At 27.5% G+C, this 15,839-nt stretch overlaps 2 protein-coding genes across 4 annotated transcripts in view; one reads left to right on the plus strand and one right to left on the minus strand.

Annotated features, from left to right (window-relative positions):
• The window catches only part of Nlg-5 (neuroligin 5), a 122,539-nt gene that overhangs the window by 91,509 nt on the left and 15,191 nt on the right, over positions 1 to 15,839 (plus strand). The window contains exons 2-5 of the mRNA XM_074248489.1: positions 4,710 to 5,345; positions 7,570 to 7,864; positions 10,214 to 10,366; positions 11,014 to 11,214. Coding sequence (XP_074104590.1) covers positions 5,142 to 5,345; positions 7,570 to 7,864; positions 10,214 to 10,366; positions 11,014 to 11,214 — 853 coding nt within the window. The 5' untranslated portion in view covers positions 4,710 to 5,141. The remainder of the gene's footprint in view (positions 1 to 4,709; positions 5,346 to 7,569; positions 7,865 to 10,213; positions 10,367 to 11,013; positions 11,215 to 15,839) is intronic.
• Positions 1,052 to 13,241, minus strand: LOC141531024 (farnesol dehydrogenase-like). 3 transcript variants are annotated; one of them, XM_074248490.1, is made up of 5 exons: positions 12,941 to 13,241; positions 12,632 to 12,758; positions 12,414 to 12,546; positions 11,701 to 11,850; positions 11,525 to 11,612 (listed from the first exon to the last, which is right to left on the minus strand). In XM_074248490.1, the coding sequence occupies exons 1-5, from the start codon at positions 13,239 to 13,241 to the stop codon at positions 11,565 to 11,567; spliced, it is 759 nt and encodes a 252-aa protein (XP_074104591.1). In that variant the 3' UTR covers positions 11,525 to 11,564. The 3 variants fall into 3 exon arrangements, with proteins under 3 accessions (XP_074104594.1, XP_074104591.1, XP_074104593.1); XM_074248493.1 differs by lacking the exons at positions 11,525 to 11,612; positions 11,701 to 11,850 and adding an exon at positions 1,052 to 1,402; XM_074248492.1 differs by lacking the exon at positions 11,525 to 11,612 and having other exon boundaries at positions 11,773 to 12,170.

Below are 15,839 nucleotides of genomic sequence, written 5' to 3' on the forward strand. Positions count from 1 at the left end.
ATAACGCAAACTACCACGCCTGCGCCTAATTTTTATAACTTTTTTGTTCTTTTTTAAATAATACAATTACTTACGGTTAATTATAATATTTAATTAAGTCAAGATCAAAATTACTTTTTACATTGATTTTTAGCAAATTTTTTGTACGATTTTTTATGCGACTATTCGAGACAACTGCAGCTGTAGTTCAAAATCAATACAAAAAAATTTAAAACGAAAAGATGGATTTACTCGCAAGCAAAAACTGGAAAATTTTATTTTAACTTAATTTTAAAATTGTATCGAGTATTAATGAAAATTACAGGAAATAATTTTCTTCTACAAGGCGTAAATTCTGTTCAACACAAAAATATTACCACAATTTAGCAAATAAAATTAAAGAGAAAGTTAATTTAAAATAAAAGAAAATTCTTTACTCAAACTAATTACATCTTAAGCGAAATTTTCTTAATGAGGACTAATTTTACTTAATATTAAGTTAAGATAATCAGTTTCATTAAAAGTACGGAAATATTTGCTTGAAATTATTTATATATATGTAGATAAATGTTTTGTTTCATATAAACACAATTTATCATTGAATTTTTAAAAGTTTCTTCATTAAAAAAAAAAAAGAAAAAAAAATCTTTTTATATTATATGGTTTAACGAACGAAAATGAGTCTTTTAGAGAAATGAAAATCTTATTCATTATCTACTATTAAATTTTTACATCTTTAATTTTTTTCACATCTTTCAATGAATTTTTATTCATTTAAGGAGTAATGTTTTCTTGCAAATTAATCTGGTAATAATTTAACAAGAATTTTGTGATTTTTAATGAAAAAGGTCACAAAACTATCGTCAGTCAGGGAATGCAATTTTAGGAAGGGTATTTTGGTTTTTGGTTGGTGGAAAACAACTAGGGTTGGGGAATTGTAGTAAAATAATAAAAGGTATTATTTATTTAACGCAGGGTTGTTTAAACGAAGTGTGGGAAGATTTGCTAAATTGAAAATAGTCTGATTACCATTCGATAAACAGATGGGTTGTAAAATTGTGTCGAAGGTTATAAAAAACTAACAAAGGTACATAATAACTAAACAAGTATAATTCTTAATTACTTCTAAATAATCATTTATATTCATTAAAATTAACATGTAAAACTGTGGTAACGAGGAATAAACTTATATACACCCGTTTTCACAGAGCTTTAACAACCTGTTTAACTATTGAAAACAAACTAAGTTTCACACTAATACGAATTAGAGAGATGAAAACGATCAGTTTCTGCCCCTGGGACAGATGTGCTTCGCTTCTGCTCTCTGCAACAGTTTAGACTTTACTTTAGTTCTCAGATTCGTCTTGAGTTTGTTCATGCACTATCGGTCTTGAATTATCTCGTTTCGTTTGACCCCCGACATCTGTAACACGAGTAACAGTAAAAGTAGTCTTGATATCAATTTAAAGAAATCAAGGGATGGAATACGACTTGTTTGGAATCTTACTTTCATCTATCCGTTAGCATCAAGTATTACATTAGTGATAAATTAAATTTTCAGTTTTCAAAAGCTCAATTATGATTATAAATAAAAATTTTATCGGTTGAATTTCTTCTCAAATGTTCTGAGAGTTCTTTTTATGAAACAGAAAGTAATGTATTCTCATAAATAAATAATTATTTCAATATAAGTACTATGATATTGAGATGCTTGCTGTCTCATAAAAATCATTCGATCTTTCTTTGAAAGTTATAAAATTTATGAAAGCATAAAAAGACTTTTATAAACAGCATAATAAATTTTATTTCATACATATATATGCGTTATATTATGTAAACTTTTTTGAATCAGCTTGACAAATCAGAAAAACCAAAATTTTCAAAAGTTTTGTGATGTGGAGACATACAATAGATTTCTATGAAGTCTATACTAAAAAAATTTTCTTAAATAGGGAAAGTAAATTACGAAAACCAAAATATTTTTTCAAAATTAAAAATTTTTTTATTTTTAATGGCATTTGATAAACAAACTATTTCAAAAATTTGTATTTGTTTATTTACTTGAAACTATTTTAAGATTGGAATTTTCTGAAGTTTTTAATGACTTGATGTAATTATTTTATTAATATTAATAATGATTTAGAAATTTTATCTTTTGCAGCGTGTGACATACTTTATACCCATTCTTCTCGCTCAATCTCAAGCTAGAGCTTTAAATTTTCTCCATTGCTTTTAAAATACTTGTACACCTATAAGTTTATTTCGTTTTCGTTTTGATAATATGACAATCACAATAACGTATTAAACAATACTCTTTGACTTTAGAATGCAAACAAAATAGTTAGTTTACTCTATATTTATGTCAAAGATAAGAATAAACAGTGATAAAAAATCATTGTCTCTTTCAACACGCAAGCCTCTTGTGTTCTATAAAATAATTCATTGAAACTTATTTAATCAATATCATATTCAAATCACACCCGAATTTCAATTTTCTATAATCAAAAATCTGATAAGAAAAATTAAATTTCTGCAATAACTATTAATAAAATAATTATTAATAACATTCATTATTTGATTGATTTTAAATGTACTTTGTCTACTAATAAACAATATTTTCACAAGCTTAAAAATTTTTAATTAACTTTATCAAATTAAGATATTACGTTGAACAAGTTATTAGACTTTTAATTAAGGAGACATTGATCAACTTTGACGGTAAAAAAAATTTCCGGCACAAAAAGGATTATAATAATATACAGATAAGGCAAAAAAAAAGTTTAAAAAAATAATTTTTAAGTAAACTAAAAAATTATTTGTTAAAAAAAAAAAACAGTTATTAGAAATATACTAATAATTGTTAGTTACCTATAATTCTGCAAAAATAAAATCATAAAATTTCAACTTGATAAAAAAAAAATTGACAGAGTGAAATTAAATGTGTCAAATGACATTTAGATGTTTTACAGATGAACACACTTTGACAGTTATAATAAAAGATAAAAAAGTAATCTCGTCGTTTTTTCATCTCAGAGAACACGAGTACCATTAAAAATCTCGAGTATGGCAGAGTCTTTAAGAGCTCATATAAGTATATCTTCCATAACATCAAAGCTTTCTGCTAGAGTGCATATTTCATATTTTTTTTATTATTCACATATTATGACTTGAATTTCAACACTATAAATTCATTTATCAAATTCATGTATGTGATTCTATAGTCTTTGAAGAATAAAACAGAGAGCTCTGCTCGACATTTTTTTTTTCTTTTTTAGTAAGTTTATCAACGATATTCTTTCGGTTCATTTATACATAAAATTTTTTTATCTTAAATAAAGAGCAAACATAACATTGTCTACTATTGTTAGAAAAAAAAAAAAAAAAAAATTGACAAATTTGAAAATTAATTTAAATTTTTCAAACAATCGCATCCTTGAAAATTGCATTATTGTAATTTATATAAAAGTAAATTATCACTCTATTTATCATCCTATTTAAAAAGAACAATATTAAAACTCCAATACGACAAAAAACCTTTTTGTTAGTTCAACTCTTTTGTTTGGGCGTGGATTAATTAATTAACTTAGTGACAAAAAACAGCGAATGAATATTAATTTTTAATTAAATTATAAATACAAGTATCTCATTAACAAAAGTCTGGTTCACTCCATAATGAATGTATACGTATATATACACTCACTCAAAACTTTGAGCTCAAAAACACAAAAAATAAATTAAAAAAAAAAAGTTATGTCAACTCTCATTAATTTTTTTTTACAGAATTTACCAATCTATTTTTCTTTTAGCTTGTATTCTTGGCAAAAGCGATGAATAGTCTCCGGCTTGTGTCGTACTCCTATCTCTAGAGTTTATCAATTCAATAGATGTCCTCAGGAACCCTGGAGGCGCCAGTAAACTCGGCACCGTGGTTTTACTCGATTAATAAAGTAACGCCAGTTTGCTGGTCTTACTTTTTGCATCAGATCCTCACCAATATATATGTATATATGTGTATACATAATGCACAAACACAGAATAATTTAACCACGTAACCATATACTCTATAACGTCACTTACCTATATCAAACCAGAGTAACAAAAAGGTATCACGTCTTGTTTGTTTTCCTGAACTTTACTGATTAATATATTATAATTTATAATCTTCTTAATTATAAATTACTGTACTTACTATTCAGATAAAAAAATAAAAAATTGCTCACATCACAAGAAAAGTTAAAGAGCAAATTTTATTTAGATAACTGAAAAAATTTTTTAAACAAAAAATGAATTATTTAATGCATTTTCAAATTCAACGATAAAAAAATTTACCCGGTTCAAGAGAAAAAAATCTTGAAACAAAAATACCATTTTAAAGAAGTTTGATCATCTCAAATTAAGCAGAAAAATTTTAGATGTAAAAAATTGTTTTTTATATAAAGTAAAATAAAAAAACTTTTCTGCTTGATTGATGATGATCAAACTTTTTAAAATAATATTGTTGGTTAGAAAATTTTTCTCCTCAATCAAGTTAATTTTTTCATCAGAAAATCATCATAAAAAATTTGACTTTCAAATATTTTAAAGTATAAACTTGTCGAATTTTATTTGAACAAATTTATTGAAAACAATTTTTATGAGCCCTGAGAATAATGTAATATTAAATTCAAAACTTGAACATGAATAAATAAATAATCAAATTATACAGCAATAAAATTTATTATTTGTTTCAGTGACGAACGACGGAACCAGGACACAGAATTGAAGTAATATATCTGGAAAGTACATCAGCTTCCTGAATAAATGCATCGATGCATTTAAAGGAAATGGCAGGCATAAATACTGAAATGTGGATGATAAAACAAATAAAACATCTAAATGTCGTTAGCATATCACGTATAACAAACTTATCGAATGATTTGTCGAAGAGCCAATAAAAGTGGGGCTTACGCACAATCACCCCATAAAAAAGATTTCAGCGTCTGACAACAAACTAAAGATTGAGGGTTGGAGAGTTAGAGTACAGGAATTAAAGAGCAATTTAAGATAAAAAAAAATAGTGTGAGAAAGATCTAAAAAAGTTTAAGACAGTGGTGGTACGTTATATATACGGGGTGGCGCGCGCGGCATGGTGGTGACGGTGGTAGTTGCCAACAAATGCTGCCATGCTTGGACGATGCCAGCCGGCGACCTGGACGTGGCCGCTGGAACCAATGCTAAGGACACTCGACCTCGTACATATTACAACAACGACAACAAGGTGGTTGGTTGTGATACTCGTGTTTACCATTTGTGGCACTCACGCTGGCCCGAGGTATGCTTCGCGCATCGTCGAGACCAGAAGTGGCCAGATAAGAGGCATACTGCAGGTACATTTTATTTTTTTCTTTAGTTATTTATTTTATTTATTGCTGCGTATTTATTTTTTGATGTTTGAGAATAATCTCGACAATTAAAAGAATAGGAAAAATTTGGTCATACGTGAATTAAGAAAGTCATATGGATTTTATGACGAGTATATTTTTTTATTTTAAAAAAAATTTGGTCTCATCAAAAAAAGTCCTGAAGTAAATTTCGCCTTTTCGTGATTTTACAATTTTTTTTTTATAGTCAATTTTTTATGTAATGTTTATGGAGCAGTCTTGAATAGTCTGTTGGTTTTATAAGTTTTTTTTTAGTAACTACAGGAACATTATTTTATAAATTTATTTCAAAAGTATCAAAACTATGAATATTTTTAAAATATCAAAAATTCATAAAACAAAAATAATTCTTTGTTTATGATTCGTAATTTTGAAAAGCCATAGTGACTGAAGGTAGCTAATTTTTATTAAAAAATTTTTTTATAATATTACAATCAAGATTTTTTTTTTCTTTTTTTTAAGCAGTAAAACTTCTTATGTTATTACATTACTCATTAAAGTTGAAAGTTGATTCCAGTTATTGAATATAAAACTACTTAAAATTCAATCCAACGACAGAATGATACTGAAACATTTCTATAAATTTAAATTTTCAATTTACCATCTCCCATAAATTCATTTTTACAATTTTCCTTCACTCAGAATACACTTGCTACAATACGAAATAAAAAATTATAGTCACGTTTGCACTCGTCTGATTTTTGAATAAATTCACAACGCCTTGGGCGTCCCTAGGGATTGCTGCGAGCGAATTATTATTCTCTATTTTATAGTCAACGCACGTTTGGTCAGTGCGTAACAACTACAGAAACAATTTTTATTTATCCATTTACATCTAGCTTTTTTTATTTTTATGTTATCGAAAGGTTTATTTTTAATTCATTTATCAATGGTTATCACTTGATCTAAAATAAACAACATCAACACGAAATTTATAAATCGTATTTCTATAAATTAATTACGTTTAAGCATAATTAACATAAAATTTATTGCGTAGGCATACGAAATATAATATTATTTAAATATTAAACACTCATTACAAATTTTACGCAAAAATAATTACGAACATGAATACAGTGTCAATATGTATCTCATGTGAAAATAAATTAATTGACAAATGTGTAAATAAGTGTGAATATTGATAATACGCAACCGGTTTTGACTATAGAAAATGAAATCATTCACGATGACAATTAAAAATCGTAATTACCTGTGTTTACATAATTTATCTATTTCAAACCAAATAATGTATCTCGCTAACGTACTTCAATCAAACAATACCACTAACGATCATACTATAATACACGCATCAATGTTATTATATTCAACAAATATCGTTTACCTGACTTAAATTTATCAGCGTCAAACAAAATTCTGTTGCATGAAATATTAGTTTTTCGCTCACTATTTAGAATCATTTTATTTTATTGATTGAATTGAGTATATAGAGGATATGTAAATACTCGAATTAAATGTCTTTTTATTTTCATTTTCACCAATTACTATTAATTATCAGTTAAAGTCGATATTTGAACATTAAAAAAAAGTAAATAGGAAAAGCTGAATTTTTCATATACTGTTTATTGATGGTCAATACCTATTAAATAATTTTTTGGAAAAAATCTGGCCAACAGTTTTTTTTAAGTTAATAAATGTAAACAAATTTATTTAAAAAAAAAAATTCAAAAAATACTCATGAGCAAAAGCCAGCTAGAGATAAGCCTGTGAAAAGGCTAGTACCGGCGTGCAAAAAGGAATTTCTAATTAAGTCGAAAAAGAAAAGATTTTTTTGATTAAAAAAATATTTATGGAAACAATAATTACTTATTTTACACGGAAAAAACAAGATGACACTGGATATCATCTCAAATTATACTCAGTGATATCTGGATTATACCAGCTACTATCTAAAAATTTTTTTTACTCAGTATAATCTAGGATGATATCCAGTATCATCTTGTTTTTTCCGTGTGAACAAAATAAAATTTTCTTGTTTCAAAAAAAATTTTTTTTTTATTTACAAAATTGAATTAAACTTTAATTTCTGGGATAAAAAAAGAAAAATATTTACTTAAAGCTTTAAATTTACTGAGATACGATCATCCGATTACACTCACAAATAGATTGGTTAAATACATACAAAACTAAATTAATCAATTTCCCATTAAAGGAATTAAACGGACGATTGGATCCAGTGGAAGTATTTCGAGGGATTCCCTACGCCGCTCCGCCAATTGGGAACCTACGACTACGACCTCCATCCCCGCCAATTCCTTGGTCTGGAATAAAGCTTGCGGACACATTTGGACCAGTTTGTCCTCAAAAACCACCCAATCTTTCCAATTACACGATTGCCCTCACCATAATGCCTGGAGCACGCTACGAGCCGCTGAAAAAAATCGTATCTTATCTTGGAAATCAAAGCGAAGATTGTCTAACCCTAAATTTGTACATCCCCGGTAGTGGTAAGGATTATTCATATACTTTAAATATATATGTAATAATAATAATAAGAATATATATTTACATATGCATGTATAGACGGTTAATAATATTCATAACTTATGTATGTGAAACGTGAGAATGTAATCGAGTGCAAATATTCACCCGGATTTCCCAACAGCAATCGAGAGAGTGAATACGAATAGTGTCTTCTACTGTGGAATCGAGATTGCCTCACCAGTGAGCCTGATTCTCCTCCCTCCGGTGTAAAGACAATCTCCGTTGCCACCTCAATGGTACAAGAAATGCTCTAACCGGATAAAGCTAGTGAGCTCAAGCTTCACAAAGCTCGATTAAATAATAAATTTTCCACTTGATTCTGCTCTTAGACGCGAATTATTCAGCTGAGTGCTTTATGCTCTATCTTATAATCTACCTAAAAAAAAGCTAAAACGAAATATTGATCTTTCACTTTATTAGCAGGGAACTACTTTAAGTTATAATGAGTCCAATGATAAAACTTGATGAATCGACTTGAAAAATAGATAACCTCAGACCTCATGCTACTGTTTTACAGGCCCAGACTTCACAGTTTTTTTATACTTCAACAGTTTTTCATCAATCATCTATTATTTAAGTTGGCCATTAATTTTGAATTTAAATCTGTTAAACTTCCAGATTGTAAATTACCATCATTAATATTATTTTATAAATCGATCGACTTTAAATTAACCTTTTTGATAAATTAACTTAGATCGCTCTATTTTTAATCACATTAATTTTTATTCACTTTATTGGACATTAATTCATCTTATCTTCTATTTAATTAAGATATAGAATAATTGTAAATTTTTTATATTTTCCGACAATTAATTTCTTCTTTACTAAACATTTACATTTAATTAGCGGTTATAAATAATTGTGCTTGTAGCATGAATACGACATTGAAGCTAGAAAGCTAGAGACAAGACAGGCTTAAAATGACAACACCGGCAAAGCTATTTGTTGTCAAAGCTGCCTAATCTTTTCCTCTGTGAATGCGTCTTAACCTAATACTCTTATTGTTAATAAATTAAAACCCTACTAAAACCCTTATAAATAATTAATTTTATAAATGAACAATATTATTAATTCGCAATTACTTTAAGACTTATTTATTTTAAATAAAAATTATAAATAAACAGAATTGTTTGGCGGCAATCGAAAATTTCTACTATTATTCACACTCATAATAAATAAAAAAAAAAAAAAAATTCATTCGATTTGAGTTATTATGGACTTATTATTTCTTTAAGAACTCCATTTGTCCCTCCTGCCCCTAAAAAAACATTTATTTTATATACTTCATGGTACTCACTTCAACAAAAATAAATAGCGCATGCGTATTGAAACTGTTAATTACACCAGTTGGTTTTATTGACCATATCAATAATTGGAGGCTTCCGACAATCGACTATAATCTAAAATCACATTGCTAAATTGAATGATTTTATATTGAAAATTCAATTAATAAAAAATTCAAGATACAATTTCACAATTGCATGTATTTTTTAATTTTTCATTTAAAAAAAATTCAATCAAGTGTACACTGAATAAAAAAAATTTATTTCATCCAGGTTCAAGTAACTATTAATTAAAATAACTTGTGTAATATAATGACGACCTTGAGTGACAAATTACAATAGTGAAACAATTTAAGAGCTATTAAAGTATTAACATCTGCGAGACTTTAAATTCTTTTTAATATACATAATTTTTCATTAACTTGGTAAAACTAATTTTTGGATTGTCACATAAACTTTCTGTAATTACAATAGCGCGCATAGTTTAAATTTAAAAAAAAAATCCCTTCTGAAGCTTCTTTAAGTAAAGTAAAGTAAAATAAAAAGAAAAATTTTTAAATTTATTTTCAAACAAGTTTATTAATTATGAATATAGTTATCAAACATAATTACGTACCGTAAAGAAACTGTTAAATATTAAAGGAGGTAGTAGCAAATTCTAGCACCTAAAAGTCACAGGGTCACGATTAATTAACCGAAGGCGGTCGTCGGGTTGACTTGTTCCGGAACTCTCTCTGGAGAATCTCTATAAATAACGAGGAAACTTCTGAAACGATATAAAACTGCTTCTTTGTAAGACTGTAGCTTCATCCACTCACGTGGAGTTTGAAAAATTTTTAAAATTCAACTCAAACAATAATAAACTTTTTTATTTAATTGCTCAAAGTTATTTACTGTTAAGTTTTTTTTATCTGTAATTATTTGTTTTTGTACTTTCTTATATATTTACTATTTTTATAATATATGACATCTGACATTTATTACTTATATTAATAAAATAATATGATTTTCCTGAAAATATTTGTTTAGGATCAAGAGGAATAGAGGCGCCTTATGCTGTTATTGTTTACATTCACGGTGAAAGTTTCGAATGGGGATCCGGTAAAATGTACGATGGTTCAGTACTTGCAAGTGCAGGCCATATTATAGTCGTTACACTCAATTATCGACTTGGAATATTAGGCAAGCTTAATATATCTTTAATTAATATAACTTTAATTAATTTCTCTCCAGAGAACCGCAACTTTTGAAAATTTACATATAATCAATAAAATAATTAATATTGATATTTTAATCTGTTTTTAAATCTGTTACTTGGTTTATTTAAAAATTAACAAAAATAATATTAAAGAAAAAAAATTTGTCTTTCTATTTTAAGATTCGGATTGGAATAAAAGTATTTTGTTCAATCAAATTCAAATTGTCTTATAATAAAAATTACGACAAACATCCTGAGGAATATTTAATGAATAATTTTTATACTTTACGAACTACTTACTATATTGCCATCAAGCTTAATAAAACAAGTCGCTAAACTCTGAAATCAATGATCTGTTATTCCTCAAAAAGTTCGTCGTAATTTTTTAACTAAAATTATACAACTCTACTTAAAAAGTTTTGAATAAAATATTGATTCTCAGTCAATTAACGGACATTCAAGTACACTCAATAAAATTTCAGAGACCTTAAACAACTTTATCTATTTTAATTAAAAAAAAAAAAAAAATAGACTTTATAATAATAAAAGACGCAATAAAGTTTTATCGTCTATGTTTTACTAAATAAAATCATTTAAGAGTTTGAATAACAAAAAAAAATGAATCACACAGGTTTTCTGAGGACGCGAGTAACACCCGATGCAAATGGTTCATTGAACGGCAACTTGGCGTTGAAGGACATTGTCAGAGGTCTTCAATGGGTGAGAGATAACATTGGAGCATTTGGAGGTGATCCAACACGTGTGACATTAATGGGTCATGACACTGGAGCAGCTCTTGTTAATCTGGTTCTTTTGGCACCATTTTCTAAAGGTACTTTTATTTATTAACTTTTCAATAAATAAGTGCCAATTAATTTTTATTATGCGGTAGTCATTGATAATGAACATTTTTTTCACCACAGATATCACTGAGTATCATCTGGGATGATATCCAGTGTTATCTTGTTCTTTCCGTGTACAGTGAAAAAAAAAAAAAATAATTTTTTTCGAGAGCAAAAATTTAAGTAAATTTTATTGATCAAAAATGTTTCATCTTTAATCAAGACAATGAAACTCTTCAAAATAATTGTCTTGGTTCAATAATAATTTTTCTTTTGAATCTATGTTCTATATTTATGTTTCATTTACAATAGATAAATAAGATCACAACATCCGACAATCTCATAATTTATTTTTATACATAACTGGAGTTACAGTGAGCTCGTCAATCTAAAACAATTAAAAGTAATGAATCGCGAATAAAAGAATGTCGTTATATATTAAATAATTACAAGCATAAATCTACTGATATACTAACTTGAACATTGCTCGGCATTGAAAGTGCAAACATAACACAATCAGCAAAATCCTTACTTTCTAAATACGACATTGTGTCATATATAATATCAATAGTTTTCTCGGGAAGTGCTTGATATAAGTCTGTTTTCACCACTCCAGGGTGAATTCCCTTTTTTAAAAAAAAAATGTTTGTAGTATCGGGAATGTCGTGGTATGCATGTGTATAAGTGTTTTTCTCTTTTTTTTTTCTTCTTCTCTCAGCCTTATATTTTTTTTAGTTAAAGTATTTTATTTTATATTAGACTTAGAGTTTTGAAAATAAGACCCTGCGATGCTAGAGTAATAAAACCCAGGTCATGTTTTTGACGCTCAAGATTTTTGTAAATTGTTTAATCCTTCACCATCTGTCGTTTTATTACTCTTGCAATTAGTATGTAAGTTAGATAAGGATGGGCGATGGTCCCAGAAGGGACAAGTTTGGGTCTCGACCTATGAAAAAAGGAAAAATAAGATAGGAACTATCTAGTTAGTTAGACTTAAGTTCCTAAGTCCTAACTCACGCGGATAGTTGTATGAAGAAAATCATCTCTTGTAACAATTATATTTTAAATAAAACTTAATATTACCGAATTACTGTTAACCTTACTATATATACCCGATATTACATGTTTTATAAATTATTATTATAAAAAAAAAAAAAAAAAAAAAAAAAAAAAGAATATCATAACTTACAGTAATCCGAATTTTATCGTTCTTTGCTCTTATCTCTCCTTTCAATGTTTCGGTCATTGCACGTAGAGCGAATTTGCTAGCAGGATACAAATTAATTGGCATACTTCCTATCACTACTTGGTGACCGGCGATACTAAAATACATAATTATTATTATTAACAAAATAATTTTATTTTTAAAATCAATAATAATTGCATTTAAAAATAAATTAATTTTACCTGTTGATGTTAATAATGTGGCCTTTATTTTTGTGCTTGCGCATTAGCTTTAGAGCTTCTCGTATGCCCATAGCCGGAGTGAGGACATTTAGATCCATAAGTATATGATACTCGTCTGTTTTTGCATCTAAGAAATTTTGTTTTAAATAAAATAAAACAATTAATAATTGATGGTAAAAAAAAATTTTTAAAACCATGCACCGGAAAAAAAAATTTTTGACTTAAAAAATATTAAAAAATAAAAAAACTAAAAATTTCATGAAGGTAGTCAAGTTTTCTTGGCGTAAAAAATTCTATTTTTCTGTGTACCTTCAAAACTATTCATAAAAAGAACTCCAGCGTTGTTAATCAAAATATCAAGACACCCAAAATTTTTCTCCACCCAAACAAAAGCTTTAAGTATGTCTTGCTCATTGCGAAGGTCGCATTTAAGATAACAGAATTTTCCTTTAGCACTTTTAAAGCGCTGAGCCAGTGCCTGAAGTCTGTCTTCACGACGCGCTAGTCCTAGAACATTAACGCCCGCGCGAACTAATTTTTCTGTGATAACTTCTCCGATTCCGGAGCTGACTCCAGTGACAATAGCGGACTTTCCGGCCCAACGATCCATTCTCACAAACGATTTTCGAGATACTGATTAATAAATTCACTTGCATTCCACTTATACTCGATTCAGCTCAGCAAATAATTACTTTATTTCTTTTCAATTAGCGGAAAACGAATAAAAAGAAAATTATCATAATTGGCATCTCGCTTCACCGAGTCATCATGAAGCTGCACGTATCAAGGTCTTCTGTATACATTTCGCTGTAAATTGCGCGATTATTTCGGGGGAATAAAATTATCGAATTTATAATTATTGCAACAATAATTATTTATTTAATGAAAATTTATTAATAAATTTACTATTAATAAGTACTGTACTGCGAATATTTAAATCAGTCTTTTGATGGTAGGTTAAGAAAATATTCATTATCGTTGATGTTGATTGTGGATTCAAACTCATTACTTTTAATTGATTTAAAAAAAAAAAAAAAAAAAAAAAACTCACGAGACTTAACACTTACGTAAGAATTTATCATCGATGGTATATACATTACACACTAATATTTTCAACATCAAAGTAAACAAATTCTTTATTAGAAACCCCGCTTACAAAAATTTAAACAGTTGAGTTGAATATTTTTTTTTAATTTAAAATTTTAATCAATAATAGCCCGCAGGATTAATTGCTTTTAAAATTTTTTTGTTACAATAATTAACGCATGAGTCAAATTTAATTGAATTAAAAAACATTCTTGAAAATGGCAAATCATAAATTTAATTATCATTACAATAAATTAAATATAATCGAATTAAACAAATTTGCTTTTGACTACAAGTGCGATTTTACATTAATATATTAAAATAATTATGTTTAACGAGTACATTTTTAATTGGTAATCGTTTTTCATGGATGATATCAATTTTCTGACTCATCCAATTAAAATAATTCATATAATATATTAATTTTCAATTTTACAAATTTTATTCAAGCATATGGAATAAATGAATTAATATTTTTGTAATTATTGAAACAATAATCCGTACTGATATTTTCAACCGTAAACTAAGGCTTACATAAAGCTAATAATAATATTTAAAAATCAATGATAAATAAAAACAATATTACATCCTTTGTTTGATGTAAAGAAAAAATATTGCAATACTAACAGGCCGCAATTATACCAATTTAAAAAAACTTTTATCGAGGTTGAGGGTCTTTACAGTTTTTTTTTTTTTAATTTATCCAACGTAGGAATTTATGATATAAATGAATGTTCAAGTCGTTAATTCTGATTGTATAACGTAAAATTTAATAGATGTTTAAAAAAAGTGCAAAAATTTTTTTTTCATAATTTTCGACTTCTTTCGATAAATTAAATTAATAACCAGATTATTAATAATAAATCGTGAGTCAGTGTTTATTAATATTACATTTGTAAAAATACACTAAATTTTTTTCTATCAAAAAATAATATCGTTAAGAGATCACAACGCTAATACGAAAAATATTACATTTTTTTTTTTTTTTTTTTTTTTTTCATTTTTGTTAATGAAAAATAAAATTTTTTGCTCGACGGGCAGAAAGCGTCAACTTTCGGCCCGCTGCGCTAAACGAAGTTGCCACTTTCTGCCTTTGTCGAGCAAAAAAATAGCATACACTCCTCGGGAAGTAAATAAGAAAGCCTCAGATCACATGTTTGTTGACCTCGGCTTCGCCTCGGCCAACAATTACATGTGATCTGAGACATTTCTTACTTTACTTCCCTCGGTGTGTAATATACTATTAATTATAAAGCAATTTTCGATGCTCATCCATCAATTCACTCTTGATTTGCATCGCTATTTTACTGTAAAATATTTATAAATTTATCCAAATTGCTTTCTATGCTTTCATATTTTACTCTATTTACATAATCATCATTAAAAATTAATTTTCATATAAATTTTATGAATTTCAAATCCAATTTGATTTTTGTAATTATAGTTGCTTAGGACCCCAGATCTAATATACAGTAATATTGACCCTTATATAGCTTCACAATTACAGTAAATATGCACACATAATTCCCGTCAGGCTCCATACAACAGCATTAGAATAGCATACAGTCCAGATCTAGGCTTTCCGTTGTAACTAGATACAATAATTAATTATTGGTTCTTTGATGGATTTCCTAGAGACTAGTTAATAGTGAAGCATTTATATCAGTTGAACGCGTGCAATATTACAACTGAATCTCGCGAAATCTGGAAGCCCTAAATTTTCTAATTAATTGCATAATATAGACACAGAATAAGTATACTTGATTCGAGGAAATTCTCTTCGAAATTTTGTTTTTGTTTAGAGATATTCAGTTATCCTATATATAAATATTCAAATACCACCGTCAGTTACCAAAATCATCCGTTGCGATGTCATCTCTATTACCTAATTAAATTATCCAATTCATAAATTCACTGAGTGACATAAATTGCATTTGTTCACAAGCGTTTGGGTATTTATTATCAATAGATCCATTAAAATATGAAAAAATGCCGTTAAATCTCATTAAGTGGGATCAATTTCGAGGCTGACTGATGACCTTTTTATCAGAATCAAACAATTGTTTTAATTGAAAATTTATTAATCATTATTTCTCTGTCACGGACAAATTTAATCCCATTG

This window comes from Cotesia typhae, unplaced genomic scaffold (assembly GCF_013202065.1).
Source record: "Cotesia typhae breed Kobodo isofemale line unplaced genomic scaffold, CoteBio_Ctyphae contig_5, whole genome shotgun sequence".
Lineage (NCBI taxonomy): Eukaryota > Metazoa > Arthropoda > Insecta > Hymenoptera > Braconidae > Cotesia > Cotesia typhae.